An 18,404-nucleotide genomic window follows, 5' to 3' on the forward strand; every position below is an offset into this window, starting at 1 on the left:
CCCAGTTTACTGGAGGTTAGCTTGATGATCTTAGAGGTTTTTTCCAACCTAAATGTTTCTGTGACTATCAGTAACCAAAGCAGGGCATGGTGTGGAGCACAGTGAGGATCTGGGACTCTCACCTTTGGACCTTTGGCAATTTGCTCTGAGCTTTCTAAACTGTTTGACTCAGCTGCTTGCTACAGACTATAATAAATGGAGGGTCCAAGTCCAGAAGCTCACTCTCCCTCTGAGGCAGCAGGGAAGACTTGAAAGAGGAAAGAAAAAGAGAAAAGAAAGAGCAGCAAGAGAGATCGGGGCTCACCATGGGCCCTGTGCAGCTCTTGCTGCTCTCCCGGCTGCTCAAGCAGTGGTGATTCTCACACGTAAGTACTCTCTTTTATGTCAGTGCTCTGTGCTGCTTTATTTATGAGCCCATTAAAACAAAAATATTTTAAAAAATTGAAAAGACAATGGCTTATAGAATTAGAAAGGTTCAGTGTGGCAAAGATATCATCTCTTCCCTTCATAGGAATGGGCAGTCAAAGGAGGATCCCAGTGTAGAAAAGTCATGGATGTTGCCTGGTGGCTTTTGAACAGATTTAATTTATTTTGCAATTTGTAAGGCATCCACTGTTTTTCTGTAGCATTGTCCTTTTAAACCGTCATGGAGCTACTGTAGCTTGGAGATACCATGCAGACTTAGACCAGCTGTTGCTAACCTATTTTCCAGCAAACGTGAAGAGAGAGAGCAGTAAAGCAAATTATATTTGGCAGGCTATTTGAAATACAATATTTTGTATTGAAGGGACACACTCATCGGTAAAAGGGGTAGGCCAGTAGAGGGGTTTTTTCCTAAGATCAGAAAAGACAACTGAGAGCAATATGGTGCTATGGATTGTGAGCTATCCTTGCTTCCCAAGAAGTGGCTTTTTTGAATACAGCGCTGTAGTGTTAACTAAGGCTTCAGGGGGCTTAAAGAGAAAAGTGATTCCAGAGCTAATTATGCAGATCTGGTTTTATATTCAGATCTAATTCATCATAAATACGTCTTTGTTAAACTAATATTCTGTTGCTGACTGACATTACACAAATTTATTGCTAGACAAATATGGTTATTTATAATATTATTAATTTTATTTTAAGAGCAATAGTAGTATTTCTGATGCTATTGTTGTTACTGTGACTAATGTTGCAGTCTATTTCTATAGAGTGGTCTACTTAGAATTTCCAGAATGAAAACTTGGAAAGTGTGCAGAGAGACATTGTGAAAAGTGCTGGTCTTCATGTGTGATGTCCCAAAGAATGACATAGCATCCAATAAATGCAAAAAAATTACTAGATTATGTTTAATTTAATTTTATTATATTTTATTTTATTTTAATACAGTCATATGGAACATATCTAAGACTGATTGGAGCAAATGATTCTTTTTAACTTGAATAGGCTTCCAACCAGCATTCTTTTCCTCCAAAGAATGAACTCTCAATATTCAGAAAAAATTTATTGGCAGAGAATTTTAGTATTAACCTTCAAAGTTATCCTTTTTTAAATATACAAAAACCAAAGTATAGCCATTTATCCATTTTGCAGTATTTTTGTGTGGTCAAATAGACTAAAATTAAAAAGTAAAATGTGTTATATGGTACATATCATCTGTCTACCTCTACATTTTGTACCCATCATTTACAAACTATTTTGCATAATATAAAATAAATCAGCTTTAAAAAATACTGATCCTTCTCAGCTTAAGTCAAACTAATTTAATTCAGTGATTAAAGATCCTATTCTGAGGTTTTAGTTCTATATCAAGGCAACTACTTTTACCTCCCTTTAGATTTGGCTCTGTCCTGTCAGTGTTAATTGTAGCTTTGTTACTTATATCTATTGCCAAACTATATCAGAAGTTTGTATGAATTAAAAAGGTCTTATGTAGCATTGTAATGTAGTATTAGTAAATGAAGTCTTTACATTTATATATTCATAGCCCTTGTTTTACAAACTTTTTTTGTAAACTGCTTTTCCAGCTTTTAATGCTTGTTTGTTTGGGTTTCTTACAGAAGAAGAATCACCTGAAAGTGGAAATCCAGGATGTTCAAGTAAGTATTTTCTTGCATTTCCTTTCATTATCTTATGCCACTATTTTAATGAATAAATCTTTCAAAGCCTGACTTTTCTTCTGAAATAACTTAAATGAAAGTGATGGTAATATTCTAAAGTCCTTGCCATTTATTTTAAGTATTCAGTTATCCATTAGGCTTGGTTCAAATAACTTTTAAGACTTTCCTAAGGATGGACAAGCTGAGGTTGAGTTTCTTAAAGTTCCCATTAAGAAACTGCTTTCCATAGGGTTTGTGGGTTTGTGTTTTTTCATTTATTTATTTCTTAATTGTCAAATTCAAATTCCTTAATCTAGTAATCTCTGGTTATCAGATGTGAAGCTTTAACTGTGAGGTTATGTACACTGCACTTCAATGTGGACTAAATCTCAACATTTTATTTACCCTTCACAGCTGCCGCTAAGCCCACGGAATTGCACTTAGATATCTAACTAAATACCTGTAGAATAAATCATCAACTCTGTCAGCAAGGACAGCAATTTCTTTAAACAAGCCAAGAGTCAGGAAGTGCTGACTTTATGCACTATCTTTATAATGAACTCTGACTGGCCCTGACTGCTCGGTTAGATACATAATGTTCCACCACAGGGTCAAAGTACTAAATGAGTTTGTTCTTTGTCTTCAGGGTTTTTTTTTCCTTTGTTGGGTGCTTTAGCACCATCTCCAGGCAGTTTGGTTTACTTCAGATGACTGAAACACCTCAAAGACTGCTGGGCTTCATTGCCAATTTCTTGTTTATTTTTTGATACAATAAATTATTTCTTATTTGTATTTCTAAGCTTATCATTTCTCTATTCCTTTTTCATTGATTTCTGTTTGAAAACAGGATATGAAGCAAAAATTTTCACTTTAGCAACGTAGATACTGGTGTTGCAAATTTTTCTGAGTACAGCTATAGATCAGGGTAGCCAAAAGTGACAGGGTTAGCAGCTAATTTTAGGGTTAAATAGATAATTTAATTAAGTTTTCAAATGTTTGTAAGATGCTGATTACTGTATGACAGCTAGTATTTATTAAAATAATTTTGTTTAGCAATTACATGAAAATAATCTCAGCTAAACCACTATTAAAGTATGTAAAGCTTGTAAAAGTGATAGTGCTGAGAGGAAATAAGAGATTTATAGTACTATGCTGTTGTCTTTCCTGTGTATTAAATGGTGTGACATAAAGGACAAGGTTAACATTGCCATTGGCCTCTGACAAAGATTTTATAAAAGAAGAGTAACCTACATTCATGCAGGCATAAGCAGTCAAAGTCATACAGATTTGATGGTGGGCATTTGGGTTTACAGTGGGATTACCGATCTTTGTTTTTTCTATAAAAGTAGATCAGGACTCCAATATGGTCAGGTAGTTACAAATAACTACAGAGGAGCAATTTAGGAAATTGCTTTTCATTCAGGATCACAACAGAATCACAGTTCCGGTGAGTTGCTCAGTCTAAACCAAAGGAATAGTAATTTCTGGTTCAGATTGCTCTAGACTGCTCCAACACAGGCACTTCAAGTGCTTGGTCGGCATCTTTAGCTTAAAACAATGCCTGCAGTTTTAGTGGGAGTGGATTGTGATTGAAGATATTGTTTGGCTTATGTTACTCATTCCAGACACCAAAGGAATATCTTATATCTCTGTATTTGACACTATTTTTTTCTTTATATTTCTATTACCACATTCATTCCTGCTTGCAGGGTTTAAAATTATAGATGATTGGCTCTGAGGGCAACAGGGAGAGGTTAAAGACAAGTGAAAGTCATTCTTTTGAGGAAGCCTATTAGGTTTTGGGGCTTCCTTTGATAGAAAGAGAAACACCTCTGGAAATACTCCCTCCTGCAGTAGTCTTAGGCATAATTTAGTGCTTTTCCCTTGTTCTGGATGCTTTTCATGTAAATGAAGCTTATGTCCCTTAAAAATAGTCTGCCCTAGAAAAATTTTCTGATCTAAGAAGTGAATTAGAGTAAATAATATTTCAGAGAATCTGAGGCAGAAAGATCCTCCATAAATTCAGGTGAAATGATATTGAAGAATGGTAGTTTTGGTGTTCTGTCTCTTTCTGTGATGTTTTGCTTTTGGTCTCCATCATGTGATTGGTAAAGCAGCTCCTTGTATTTGCATTATGACGGAAAAATCTGAGCTGAAAGGAATCTTTTTATTACCAATTTGAAAATTAAAATTTGATAGGGTCAATTTAGAAGCCATAGGGTAATTTTTAAAACAGTTTCACACTTTTAAGTTTTCTCGTTTTTCTCATTTGCTTGTTGGGCATGATTTGAAGGACAGGTGGGGTCACACTGTCAGATCCCATCTGAGCAGTGCACCCCAAAAATTATGCTGGCCCCACAAGTTTTGTTTTATGCTTCAGAAAGTATCCAGCTGACATGAAGGCATCACTTCTCTGTCTGAAAGATATTCCGTAAAAGGAAATAGTGGGATCATGGATCTTCATGCTTCTTCTTTGTGGCATTCATTTTAGTTACACAACACTAAGCATGTACTGTAAGGATTACACATGTATATCCTACCCAGGTCATAAAACCACTCTCATTTTCCCAATTGCAGAGGATGCAACCAGATTTAAACCGCTCAGAAAATATGTTTATTCATATGAAGCAGAGACATCAAGTGGGATCACAGGAACATCAGATTCTCGGAGCGGTTCAAAGATCACGTGCAAGGTAGGCAAAGAGGAGTAAATACACCCAGCTGGGGACTGTGTACTTTACAACATGGGAGCTGGCAGCTGGGGAGCATCCTTCAGTGTTTTTCCAAACAAGATCATCCTTTTGAAGGGAAGATACTGAGAATCATGAAGACCTCCCTGTTCTACACAGGGGGCACTGAGGATGGCAGAAGTCCTTCATACCTCTGTGCCAGTGCATTTCAATCCCAATCTGGTGTAACTTTACATGAGAAAGGGGCAAGACCTGGTACTTCAGTTTTCCTTCACTCCCAGGCTCAGTCTACCAATGTCCGTTAAACAATTCTAGAAGCTCAATTAAAATGAGTCATTGGTGCCATGAAGACAACATGAGAGCCTGATGATGGTATCTCAAGACAGAACCAGGGCTGTAGAAGTAAAAGGTCCCATAGGCCATTTAACTACCCAACGTCACCTTATCTTGCCCAAAACTTTCTTATCATGGTCTTGGTTTTGAGGGTTTTTTTCCTGAAATGGAGTAACTGGGAAAAATATATTTTTTATTTAGCAACAGTATTATTCTGATAGAGTCTAAACATTGATCAGTGTAATGACTCAAGTTTTCATACAGTTCTAATACTTGAAATTCTCAGAAACTAAGTTGCTCATTTACCATGTTGCTCCATGCCATTAGCCAAGCAAGTACTTGCCCTCATATCTTCTTTGTGGAGTTACCTTAAGCTATTTAGAGCACTTTGGAGTATTTCCTAACAGCTGGTAGCGAGGTGATCCTGACACTTTACAAAACCCAAGGAATTTTCTGAGCAGTAACTGGGTGATCCTGGAAATGTGATAATGCAAAAAAGAAAAACATATATTATTTGTGTTTTCAGGTTGAACTGGAGGTACCCCAGCTATGCCGCTTCATCCTGAGGACAATGCATTGCTCCCTGAGGGAGACATTTGGAGTTGACACTGAGGGAAGGGCTATTCTGAAGAAGTCCAAGAACTCTGAGGAGTTTGCAAATGCCATGTCTGAGTAAGCAATATCAATTGTCATCAGTACTTGTGACCTTAACATGGAACAGGCTGCAGTGTCAACAGTCCACCTTGATTATGTTTTCCTAGGCATGGAACACATTTCATGATAACATGGTAGATTTATAAGCTGGTTCCACAACAAAATTCTCCCTGATACACTTTAGGGCTAACATAGTTCCCAATTGACAGTAGGGAAGGCTTTTTTACATACAGCATTTTCACCTGGAATGGCATCTTCATTTCTGTCATCTACATCAGGAAGTTGTTGGGTAGTGCCCCAAAAGATTATTGCAAGTGTAATTATTGTTCCTTCTTGTAAGCACATACTCAAATGGCTGCATGCAGCTGGTTTAAGATCATTTTCCTTTGCTAACAGACTGTGCAACAGAAAGGCATTTGAGACTGAAGTCCAGATTTCCACTCCCAATCTCTAATGGCCTGTGTAGCTAATCTTTTCCTTACTTATCTGCTTTTGTAACTAATTTCTTCTACTCCCTCGACCCAGCTAGTCTCTAGTGCTTCTCAGTGCATATTTCAGTCATGCACCTTCATGCTTCTTTCAGTGCCTCAGTAGTCATACAGGAAACAATTAAGGTTTTATTTAAAGACTCCAACTAGTAGAGAATCCTTCCTATCATTTTGTAGCCTGTTGCAGTAGTTAATAATTGCCTCATTCTAAAAATTTACTTATCTCCTCTCCGAATTTATGCAATTCCAAATTTCAGCCATTGCTCTTGGTATTTGCTTGCCCTTAGATGATGTAATCTGGTGAAATCAAAATGTCCTTGGTTAGAATTTTGCTGCATTACTCGTAATATTTTCTGTGAGTAACAGCAGTGAATAGTAAATAATGACAGACCAAGATAAACATGATGTTTTATCTATAGCCCAGCAGGTTATTGATAACATGTTCTTCACTGTGTGGCTTTAATACGATTTCATACTAATGTTGTTTTCCTGGGCGACAGGAATGAGCTAAAATTCAGCATTCAGGATGGAACAAAAGTCAAGCTGTATCCAGAGAAGGATGAGCCTCTGAATGTACTGAATCTCAAGAGAGGTATCATCTCAGCTCTCCTTGTGCCAACAGAAACAGTGGAAAACATAAAAACAATTCCAATGGTAGGTCTTTTGAAAGCATTCACTTTATTGTGTTAACCAATGGAAAAAGCTCACCTAGATAGAGTTATTCCTGAATATCATTTTCAAAAGGCCTGGACATTCAGATCAGAAAGGGTGCCTTTCAGATCAGAAAATGTCTGACAACATGAGCAGAGATGCTGACTTCTTTTCTCTTTCCAGGATACAGTATACGGAAAGTGTGACAGTGAAGTTGAATTCAAATCCAGAAAGGGAAATGTTGCAGAAGATATTTCAATTACCAGATACCTGAAAGGCTGTGACAACTTCAGTCCCATCAGAGATCATGTCAGCCCTATTGCCATTGTAAAAGGACTAGTAAGTATGCCATTAAAAATTATATAATGTAACATGCACACCAGCACTTAAAACGATAAAGAACTACTACCATGACTAAGTTTTATATTTATTTTCTGAAAACTTAGTTTTTCTGCACCCTTCCATTAGATCAGACTGTGGTATTGTTGGCCATCAGTAGAGAAAAACAGATGCAGAGCAAGCATGTAATTACCTTCTTTCACGTTCTTCTCTTTTTCGAAGGAGAGCTTTTCATATATGGAGTTAGTACTGTTAATTATTTGATAACCTATCAGAGCATAGCCAAATTTTTAGTTTTGTGGGTCAAAATTTTCAAAAGTCCAATTTTATCTAAAACATGGAGTCCACCAAAACTCTAAAGTGTGTGTGATGTCTAGGAGGAGAGGGCTCTAATGCCCTGAAGTAAGTGGTTTGACAAACTGTTCAGTCTACCTGTTAATCCACAATGATCAGATGCAATTGCTTGCACGAATATGGTCAGATTTCTTTCTGATATGATGGAATCTGTGCTTTTGGGTGTTTTAACTAAAAACCAAAAATATTATTTCATATAATGCTGAAAACACATTTTATAATTTCTGCCACTTCTACAGCTTGTTGTAGAAGTCTTTAAAATTTGTGTCATGAGACTGAAATTAAAGAGAGCATCAGTTGTTAACAGGGGACTGAACTACTCCAAAAATTACAAATTGGTTTTATGAAGGAGCCTTTGTTGTAGGCAGCAGGGGATCAATCATGAAGTAACTACTAACCCAAACACCTCAATATGGCCTGAGGGAACATTTCAGTGGGATTTTTGCCTGAGAAGAGACTTAAGTCTAAAGATTGTTACTGGCACAATTTTGTCTTTGTGTAAGAATGATTCCAGTTATGCACCTTCGTTTCCAATATATAACTGTTAATCTTACAGTAAAACTGTGTCTGCCTTTCAAACTATCATTGTTTCCTATTCTGCTCAGACTGCCAAATTGTTTATTTTATAGAACAACCCACTGTCTACCCTTCTGAAGAGCACTCAGTTCTGTCATTACAATATTGATGCAAAGAAAAGGCACATAAGAGATGCTGTCTGCAGTGAAAAACACCTGTTTCTGCCTTCCTCATACAAGTAGGTTGTTCACTATTTATCATTACCCTTTATTTACAAATATCCATTTTAAATGGTGATGTGTCACATTTTGTCCTGACTTCATCCCTAGATATACATTTTGGTTTTAAGAAGGCAGGAGGCATGTCAAGACCTCCCAAAAACATTTGGACTCAACTAAAGCACTGATTTTTTTTCTTTCTTTCCTAGGAATCGCTATGGTGTGATGACAGAGGTCAACCAGACCCTGAGGCTTGAAGATACCCCAAAGATCACTAACAAAAATTTTGATGGAGGTATAGCTGCAGTTCTCAATATTATAAATACAGAGACGAAATATAAATACAGGGACATTTTTTTAGTGAATTTTTTTTATAATGAATTAATTAAAGATGAGGGGACAAAATAAATCCATAATTTTAAATGAAATTTTATCAATTTAGTAAGGAAAAAGTTTGAGTATAAAATGGGAAAACCTGAGAAGTTTAAAAACACCACTAATTTAAAATAATCTTGGTGTTTTCATTTTAATTTTAGAATTCTTCTTTCTAATTAAAAAGGTATAATTTGCATGAAGAGTCATTTAGTCTTACTGGAAATTAGTTAAATGAACCCTTTTCAGCTACCCATAATTTCTTATGCATCTTTTAGCTTCAGTGCCCAAAGTAAATAATCCATTATTACTATATATTTTGTTCTGAAATGTACTTTTCTGACCTGCAGTTGTTAATCCCAGTCATAACATATTTCTTATAGCATATATTTTTTAAAAGTTGAAAAAGCAAGCTATGCTAATATAAGAGGTGTTAAGGAATAATTGTCATGAAAATGTGAAAGAATGTATGCAAATATTCAACTTTTTGGATAATTATATTAAATTCCATGCCATTATTTTTGTAAACTGTTCAGCTATTAAACTTCTACAGTCATCATATAAAATAATGTGCAGGCTTTGTATTTATTCAGAATGTATGACAGAAGATAAAAGTTAACATAACTCCCTGATAAAGACATTAAGAATGCAATTTTTCCAATTTCTAGATGCCCTGGAAGAGAAGGGACTTGCACTGGAAAGTACAGATGCCAAACTCCCCAGGCAGGGTGATGCTGTTCTGAAAACCCTGCAGGAACTGCAGAAACTTACAGCCACCCAGGAGAACCAGCAGAGAGCAAGACTCTTTTACAGATTTGTTTCTGGGCTGAGAAGTTTGCATAACAGCACTCTTGGCCCTCTTGTACCAAAGATGATGGAAACCTCAAGGTATGTTACAGCAGTTCACAGTGCAAGAACACCACATCAATGCCATGGCAAAACCATGCTATAGCTGACGATTTGCTGCAATTATTATAAATTAGAGGTGTATTAGATGTAAAGAGTGGCTTTCAGAAAGATAAGTATTATGAGAACTATACAGAGAGGAAAATAAGGGAGGGAGTGTAAAATCAACTGTGTGTGCCTGACACGATCCTTTGGACGCGTTATTATAGCCAAATATCTTTCATGCAGTTTTGTTCAAGGACAATGGCTGTAATTCCGAACTTCCAAGTGTGACTTACAGCAATGAACACAGTTTTGAGTGTGAGACTTTGGGAGACATGGAAGAGTACTATTGTTTAGTCTGACTCTGCCCTCCATTCCACACCCTTACTCTTTTGTCCAAGCTGGACTTGAGCCAGTTTACATATTCTTTATGTCTTTATGACTTAGTCTGGGTCAATGAAGTAGATTATAATACTTAATGTTGTGGAAAATTCTGTTTTGAAGGAAAAAAATATATGTCCATTTAATGATGATATTGTTAATACTTACTTGTTGTTCTTATTTAATTGTGTTATTACTATAACTTGTAAAACTAAGAAGCTTCTTTTGGTAAGCGGTTTCATAATTTGCTTCCAGTCACACATAAGCTTACATCATTTATATTAAAACACCTTAATAAACCCGTCAAATGTTTATTTCAAATGGTCAACATACAGCGATAACTACAGGGAATTAATTAATAGAAGTCATCTCTTCACCTTTCAGCTCTGTCACCGTCCAGGCCCTGGCCCAGTGTGGGACTCCAGAGTGTTACAGTGCAATCCTTCAAATCCTGAGAACTGGAAACGTGAATCCACTCGTGGCAGATCTGGTCACATACACCCTGGGACTGTTGCCTTCTCCAACTCCACAAAGAATAAGGGAAATTCTTAACATGGCCCAGTATCAGCCAAGTAGAGCTTCATTTTATGGCTTAAGTCATTCTGTTACTAAGTAAGTAATGATAGCATGCAATTGTACAAAATAACCTCAAAGAAGCATTACAGTGCTTAGAGTATCCCCCAAGAGTGTTCATTTTTAGGGGATATTTTTATTCTCATTAATTTTGTCTTTAGGAATAAAATATAGACATTTCCCATTTTCCTCTTCTGTTTCTGATGTGTTTATCTATTTCTTTAGGTTCTACAATGAGAAGAAGATTGTGACAGAGGAAATAGCAGATGTTGCAGACTTCATGGTATCCCTGCTTGGCACTGATTGTTCTGGGGAAGATGAACTCACATACCTCACACTTCGGGTATTTTTATTTCCTCCTTTCCTTATGCAGGCTATTATTATATTACTGTATTATATTATATTAATTATCACATATATTACTCTGCTTCTCTTGGTGGAGGAGAAGTGTTTATCATCTTTCTGTGTTTTCATCACTGACAGGCTATTGGAAACATGGGTGCAGTAATGGAGAAAGCTAAACCCAGTGTGAAATCTTCTCTGAAGACATGTATCAGAAATGAAGCTGCATCACTTTCAGTTCAGAAAGCAGCCATCCAGGCATTCAGGAAAATGACAATTGCTGAGGAGGTAAATTGATCACAAGAACCAGGATAAACTGTTCTCAGGTCACCTTGACTCTTCACAGGAGTTATTGAATATACAAAGCTATTCCCATTATTCCGACTCTGCTATCTCCCTTTTAGCTGTCTCCAACTTTTTCAGAGCCCCTTTAGTAAATTTCCATACGTGTATCTGAGAAGCCTCCTGACTTAGTGGGTGTTGCTCTTTTGAGTTAGTTTCTTTGCATAGATAGTCTCAGTTTAAATGGGAAGTTTGCATCTGTTCCTTTTAGTGTCTGAAATGGGGTTCTGCTTATTTAAAAGTGATGTTAACCAATTAATTAGCCCAGACTCAAATGTGTTTAACTAAGGAAAAAACCATGTCCCTATTTTATGCTGGCATTTTATTGTCATTGTTAACAGTACTGGGTAGATGTATGTTTACAATGCAGTGACATTACAGCATCCCTTATAGAGTGGGTGTCATTATACAGAGCATTTCTGCTCAGTATGGTGAGATAGTTTCAATATCAACAGATTTCTTCTCTAAAATATATGCTTTTGTTTCCAGACAAGGCTTAAAAAGTCTGGGAGACTGGAAACACCTGAAATTCATAACCTCAGTTTCAGTTTAATAAATTTGAATTTTTTAATTATTAATTAGTTTTAAACTATGTTTTTAATTTTCCTGCAGCAGTAGATTTTGAACACCTTCTTTTCCTAGATTGAATGATTTTTTTTCTTTTCCTAGATTGAATGATTTTTTTTCTTTTCACATTTTGAAAATTTATCTGCATTTATGTTTCCCAACAATGGAAAATCAGAACTCTAAAGTAAAAATGTGATCTATATGTATAAAATAAGAAAATAAAGGGTAAAAAAAAGAAAAGGGGGAAAAAAACTAGGGATAAAATAAATAAAAAGAAGTATTAGAAAATAAAGTATAAGAGAGACTATTTACAAGATCATTTAGTGACAGGGTAAGAGCAAATGGCTTCAAACTGGGAGAGCAGGTTTAGATTAGACATTAGGAAGAAATTTTTTACGTGAGGGTGGTGAGGCTCTGGCACAGGTTGCCCAGAGAAGCTGTGGAGGCCCCATCTCTGGAAGTGTTCAAGGCCAGTTTAGAGGGGGTTTTAAACAGCCTGGTCTAGTGAAAGGTGTCCCTGCCCATGGCAGAGGAATTGGAACTAGGTGGTCTTAAGGGTCCCTTCCAACCCAAATGATTTTATGATCCTCCGATTCTATGAAAATCAGTTTTAATAAAGCCATTACTTCTATGATGTTTTCTAGCAAAAGAAAATTTAGCAAAATAACTTCAAAGAAGCTGTTGTGATAGGTTGTAGCAATAAGGTACAAAAATAGGTATGCAGTCGCTAAAGACTTGGGCTCAATGATTCTTATGGTTCCCTTCCAATTCAGAATATTCTGTGATTCTGTGATTATTTCACCCTGTATAATCTCAAAAGGGCTTAGCAATATCATCCATGAGCCAGTTCATCAATGCAAACCTTTCTCTATTTATATAGGACCGTTCAGCTCTTCTCAAAGCATTCCAAGAATTGGATGCACCCACAGACAAACGTCTAGCATCCTATCTCCTAGTGATGAAAAATCCCTCCCCAAGTGATCTCGCAAAGATTTTGAGAGTCCTCACAAAGGAGAAGAACGAGCAAGTGAAAAACTTTGTTGCCTCACACATTGCCAACATCCTGGACTCTGAAGAGCTGGGCATTGAAGAGTAAGTGAAATTTAGGTATTTATTGGTCTCATTGGAAGAACAAAGTTTTGACCGCAGTTGCAGTAGTAGTTATCTAGCAATGGAGTTTTTGATTGCTTTTCTTGCTTATTTGAACAAGCACATCAGCTGAGTAAACTGGCTTTGTCAGAGCAGTGCCAGATTATAGTCTTTCCCTTAAGTCTTATGTTTACTGTTAATTATGTGCAGAGAGATATCCATTTGCAATCAGCACAGCTGTATGAATGTCTGCAAGAGGCATAAAAAATCCCTTATCTAAGACTAAATGAGTGTTTGGAATATATACTAATCATACTTTAATTGCTATCCTCTTCCCTAGTCTAAAAAGCCGAGTTGAAGAAGCTCTGAAAGGAAATCAGCTTCCAACAGCCAAAGATTTCAGAAAATTCTCACAAAATTATCAGATTTCAAAAAGAGTTTCTGTACCTGGAATTGACCCCATCTCTGCCAAAGTAGAAGGAAATGTGGTATTTGACCCAAACAGCTATATTCCTAAAGAAACCATGCTGAAAACCACCCTGCATGCCTATGGATTTGACCCAAGCGATGTCTTTGAGGTACAACAATTATCAAAAACACTTGCTAGTGTTCAGCTGCTTTCTTTCTCATTTCTGTTTTCTTATAGCAACTTTCTGTGAATAATGTACTGTTTTTACAAGCCTTGGGAGAAATATAAAGATCATTGTGACTACAAGGGGACTTTGATTTGGTCTCAGGGGGCTTTAGAGCAACCCATCCGTTATGTGATGTCACTTGCTACTGACTGGATGGACGACCCTGTTGAAGTTATTAAAGGGCTCAGGGTAAAATGAACCCATCTGTAACAAATTGACTTTGTGCTAATGAATCGTTACTGGCCCACTGAAGTACTCATAGTAGATTTTAAGTGAGATACAACCTATGCATAGGCTTTTTGTTGAACCTCACCACAAAGATAAAATTAATTAAAAAAAGTAGTGTTCTGTATGTTCTCTTAAGAGTCATGGGCTTCTAGGATACACTTTAAAAGCATTGTTTGCCCAGAAAGTCTGTTTGTTGTAAAGTTCCAAAGAAAAGGGGGAAGTGTCTCAGTTATGCATTGTCCTTTCTGTTCATTTCAGCTTGGCTTGGATGGAAAGGGGTTTGAACCAACACTGGAAGCATTGTTTGGAGAGAAGGGATTTTTCCCAGACACTGCAAGCAAGGCCTTGTACTGGGTTGATGGCAAAGTGCCAGAGCATGTTTCCAAGGCACTTTTTGACTATTTTGGTTACTCACAAGATGGCAAGCAGGATCAGGTACAGCTTGAGAACATTCTCTGTGCAGCACGGCATTCCCATTTTTATACAGTAGTTACAGCACTTACTGCTTTACTCAATACGTTCCTTCTGTTCTGGTGAGATAAACAGAAATCCGTAATGCTATTTGAGAACATGTTTTCTTAATTGTGTTTGGAGGGCCCTTTGTCCAGAGAGAAGTCTGTAAGTGCATGTGCAGAATAGATGATATTCACTAAGTTCCTGTTCTATATATATGATCTTGCATATTTCTTATAAATCTCTTTTATTGCTGTCTGACTGAATTTTCAGGATATCATGAAAGGAATAATACTTAACCTTGAAAAACTGATAAAAGAATTAGGCAGCAAAGAAGCTCCTGAAGGAAGAGCATATCTGAGAATCCTGGGAGAAGAACTTGGGTACATGAAACTCAATGATTTTAAACTGCTGGGAAGCTTGATTTTAAAGAGTGTTAAAACTCTTCAGACTGTTCCTGAAATGGTATGTTTCTGATGCACCAATATGCATTATCAATATTTTTTTGTCTACCAGATTTTTTCTTAAGATTTAGGTAGTATTTAACTATTATGTAAAAATATTTGATACTAGCATGAAAATAAAATTATTTAAAATAAAATATCCAGGCTTAGGTTGAAGGACTCGGAGAAATCCATGAAGACTCCACAATAACCAAGTGGAGTCCTCCTGGAGGATTGGTGAGGGTAAAGAAAAAAGGAAAGTTCAGATCATATTGTATTATTGAGATATCTACTGGAACAATGTCCAAAATCTTAGTACTGGTTCTTAAGTTATATTACTAAATTTCTAATTATGAAAATATATGTTAATATTAAAAATTTCATCCTTGTCATGTTAAAAAGAAAAAAAGATGTAGTACATTTTAGAAATTTTTGGTAATACTCTCCTTTCATTAAAGTAAAAAATGCTTTGCCATTGACTTTGGGGAAGCCAGAATGTTATGTGCTATCTAAACTAATTCACCTTTGCATGTGTATGTTAAGGTTTAGCATGATAAAGGTTTAGGTTGACACACAACCTGTGTGTATCAAAGCTGGTAAAAATATCTGGTATTCATTTAAAGTCCAGATTTTGCTAAGCAGTCTTAAGTACATTTTTTGAAGCAAGGAATCTATAGAAATAATAGTCTCTACTCCATATGAAATTAAATTTTGAATTCTCAAGTTGCAGTCATCCTGTTTTTAAAGTACAAAATGTGCATATTCCAAAGTGTGGATTTTTTTGTGTTCATTTCCTTGTTTGATTCACAGATTGCACAAGCCATTGCAAAAGGCATTGACAGGGATCTATTTGTCCACTACATATTCATGGACAATGAGTTTGAGCTTCCAACTGGAGCAGGTTTGCAACTGAAGTTTGCCTTTTCTGGAGTAGCAACACCTGGGGCCAGAGTAGTTGCAAAGCTTCATCAAAAAAGCGTAAGTCCCAATAGTTGTCTATATTTTTTCTCCTCCCAATAATCTACATTTTCATTTATGGGTAAAACTGTAACACCAGAAATACTTTAAAGATTGCAAAATGTTCTTGATATTAAAAAAACCCCAACTCATTCGAGGTCTTTGGTTAATTTGTGGATGACATTTAGATTAGATTAAGATGCAATGCACATAAATTATGAATGACATAGAATTATGAATTAAAAGTGTTTCAATCACTCTTTAAAAAATAACCCTTTTAATCTGTTTCTTTCTCTCTCCCTGCACTCAAACGACAGCAGTAGAAAAGCTGCAGTATGTGGATTTGGTGTTCAAGCCAAAAAGTTAACAGAACATTTTGTTGTGGCCAATTCGAAGTGAAAAAATTTGACTAGCAGTTAAAAGAAATATTGAAAATTGAGTCAAGTAAAATATTTTTTCACCTGAAAGGAAACATTTTAAAATTGTAACATTGAAAAAGCATGTGACACAAAATTACTTATCTACTTAAAATTTAAAAAACTAAATATTTCTCGTCCTTTACAGTTCTAATAACTACCTTGCACTAATCTAGTCAATATTTCACAAAAAGTAGTTTCAGTTCATCTAAACTTTTAATTTTTTACCATATATAAGATTTAAATAAAAATAAGAAATAAGTCCTCAAATTTAGGACTTGTTGCCCTTCAGTAACCTTTGGAATCTTTTCCAAATTTGCATTTTATCCCTTCTTTCTTGATGGCTAAAGCAAAAGCTTGAAAATAAGCTGATTTGTGTTTAGAGAAATTCAAATCTTGGATCTATTTCTTTTTTGTCAGTTTGCTCACTGTTTTTGAAAATAGCTAGTATTTTTCTTACAGTGGAAAACTGACTCTTGTCTTCAGAATTAAAAATACATGCAAGTAGCTCCATGTATAAAATTTTTCTAAAGCATGAGTATTTTTACATTAAAATAGGCAGGGATCCTTGGCGTTATCATCTTGCCGAATTTGTTATATCACAGTTACCACTTATATGGGCCCTTTGATTATGTGATTTGGGAACAAGATTTTTTGAATGGCAAAATCAACTCTATAAAACTTACCTCTGTATTATTAGGAGTGTTATGGGTTTTTTGTATAACCAGCAAGATATATTGGGCAAACGAATACCCTATTTTGTTTTTATTACATAGGTGCAAGCAGATCTCATTGCTAAACCTTCAGTAGCAGTTGAGTTTGTGACACACCTGGGTATAAACATGCCTGATTTTGCTGGTAGTGGTGTGGAGATGAATTCTAATATATTCCATGAATCTGGAATTGAAGCACATGTCAGTGTAAAAGCTGGACAACTGAAATTCAGCATTCCTGCTCCGAAGATTCCAGTAAAGCTCCTCAGTATCAGGTAATGAGAACTGAATGAGAACTTTCAAGGCTATGCTCTTCCTTCTCTTCTTGGTTTTTGTTGTGGTGGAATTGAAAGGCTAGGGCAGGCACAGAGAAATTTTCAGTTCAGAAAAACCCAGACATTCTAAAACTGGGATAACTTCTTTTGTGAGACAAGCAAATATGCCAGAATAGTGAGGACTCAGATTCACGGCTTACAGATTATTTGTTGCTATTTTTGAAATTTTATACAAGACTATTACCATTTCCATTAATTTTTCTTTCACATAAAATTATTATAATAGCAATATTTTAAATTTAATTTAAATGAACTACTTACATTAATTTTAGAGAGAGCAAATGCCTCAATACATTAAATTATAATTATCAATAATAATACCTACATCATTTAACACCAGATGTTATTTCAGTTAGCCCCTACACTGATAAGGAAGTTGTATTCAGAAATAACCTTGTTAACAGGACAATGCCTGAACACCTGTCCTGGGAATAAATGACTGACTTTTCTGTTCCAGCAATACGCTGCATTTGGTGTCTCCAGCCAAAACTGAAGAGATTCCAACTCTGATAGACAGCCAAGTAACCTCAACTTCTTGCAAGCCTTTTATTCCTGGTCTAAATTTCTGCACCAAGTTACTATATGCTAATTCCACTGACACAGAGGCAGCTCCATATTTTCCCTTGACTGGAGAATCCAGGTAAGTCATGTCAACTTAAACTATGTTTATTTTGTGCTAACTACCTTCCCTCTTAGTCTCCAGTAGTCTCTCACATAAAGATTACCTTTAAAAATCTTTCAAAATAGGCTGGCAACAGCAGGTCAGAAAGAGAGCTGGTGAGAACGGTATGATTTCTTCTCTTTGTGGTCATGGACAAAAAAGTTATTCACAAGACATTTGTTTACTCCTTCTGTAGATTTGACGTTGAATTAGTGTCCACTGGCAAAGTAAAGGAGTACTCTGCAAGTGCAAACTACGAACTGCAGAGAGAGGGAAATGACCAGATAGACACCTTAAAGTTTGCTGTCCAGGCAGAAGGTAAGAGTCCAAAAAACCTGTGTGGTTTCGCTTGGTTTTGAACTGTGGCATTTACCAGAAAAGAGATTTTTAGTAATAAATCTTAATAGCATTCTTTGCAGTATTAGGTAGAATACCATTTTCACACCCAAAACCACCAACACTTTAACTACATTTCCTTTCATGTATGCAATCCCAGTGCAAGATTTTAATGATGAGAGGCTGATTTTGTATTTTGCATGATTTTAGTAACAGTGTGATGTTAGTGCATGGAAGCAAGGATGAGGAGATGTTCAGGGGTTCTATATAAGCAAGAGAAAAATACATTTCTGATGAAATATGGAATGAAAGCATTCAAACCATCTGTGGGATAATTTAAAAACCAAAAGTA

General features: G+C 36.0%; 1 protein-coding gene across 1 annotated transcript in view; it reads left to right on the forward strand.

Moving 5' to 3' along the window:
- Positions 1-275: 275 nt before the first annotated feature.
- The window catches only part of APOB (apolipoprotein B), a 36,235-nt gene continuing 18,106 nt past the window's right edge, over positions 276-18,404 (forward strand). Inside the window, 20 exon segments of the mRNA XM_032104050.1 lie at positions 276-365; positions 2,040-2,078; positions 4,656-4,771; positions 5,628-5,773; positions 6,744-6,897; positions 7,078-7,233; positions 8,217-8,341; positions 8,531-8,616; positions 9,362-9,581; positions 10,347-10,574; positions 10,761-10,878; positions 11,019-11,165; positions 12,667-12,878; positions 13,216-13,453; positions 13,997-14,173; positions 14,465-14,656; positions 15,445-15,612; positions 16,784-16,995; positions 17,513-17,695; positions 17,913-18,034. Coding sequence (XP_031959941.1) covers positions 5,673-5,773; positions 6,744-6,897; positions 7,078-7,233; positions 8,217-8,341; positions 8,531-8,616; positions 9,362-9,581; positions 10,347-10,574; positions 10,761-10,878; positions 11,019-11,165; positions 12,667-12,878; positions 13,216-13,453; positions 13,997-14,173; positions 14,465-14,656; positions 15,445-15,612; positions 16,784-16,995; positions 17,513-17,695; positions 17,913-18,034 — 2,839 coding nt within the window. The 5' untranslated portion in view covers positions 276-365; positions 2,040-2,078; positions 4,656-4,771; positions 5,628-5,672.

Source organism: Corvus moneduloides, chromosome 3 (genome assembly GCF_009650955.1).
Source record: "Corvus moneduloides isolate bCorMon1 chromosome 3, bCorMon1.pri, whole genome shotgun sequence".
NCBI lineage: Eukaryota > Metazoa > Chordata > Aves > Passeriformes > Corvidae > Corvus > Corvus moneduloides.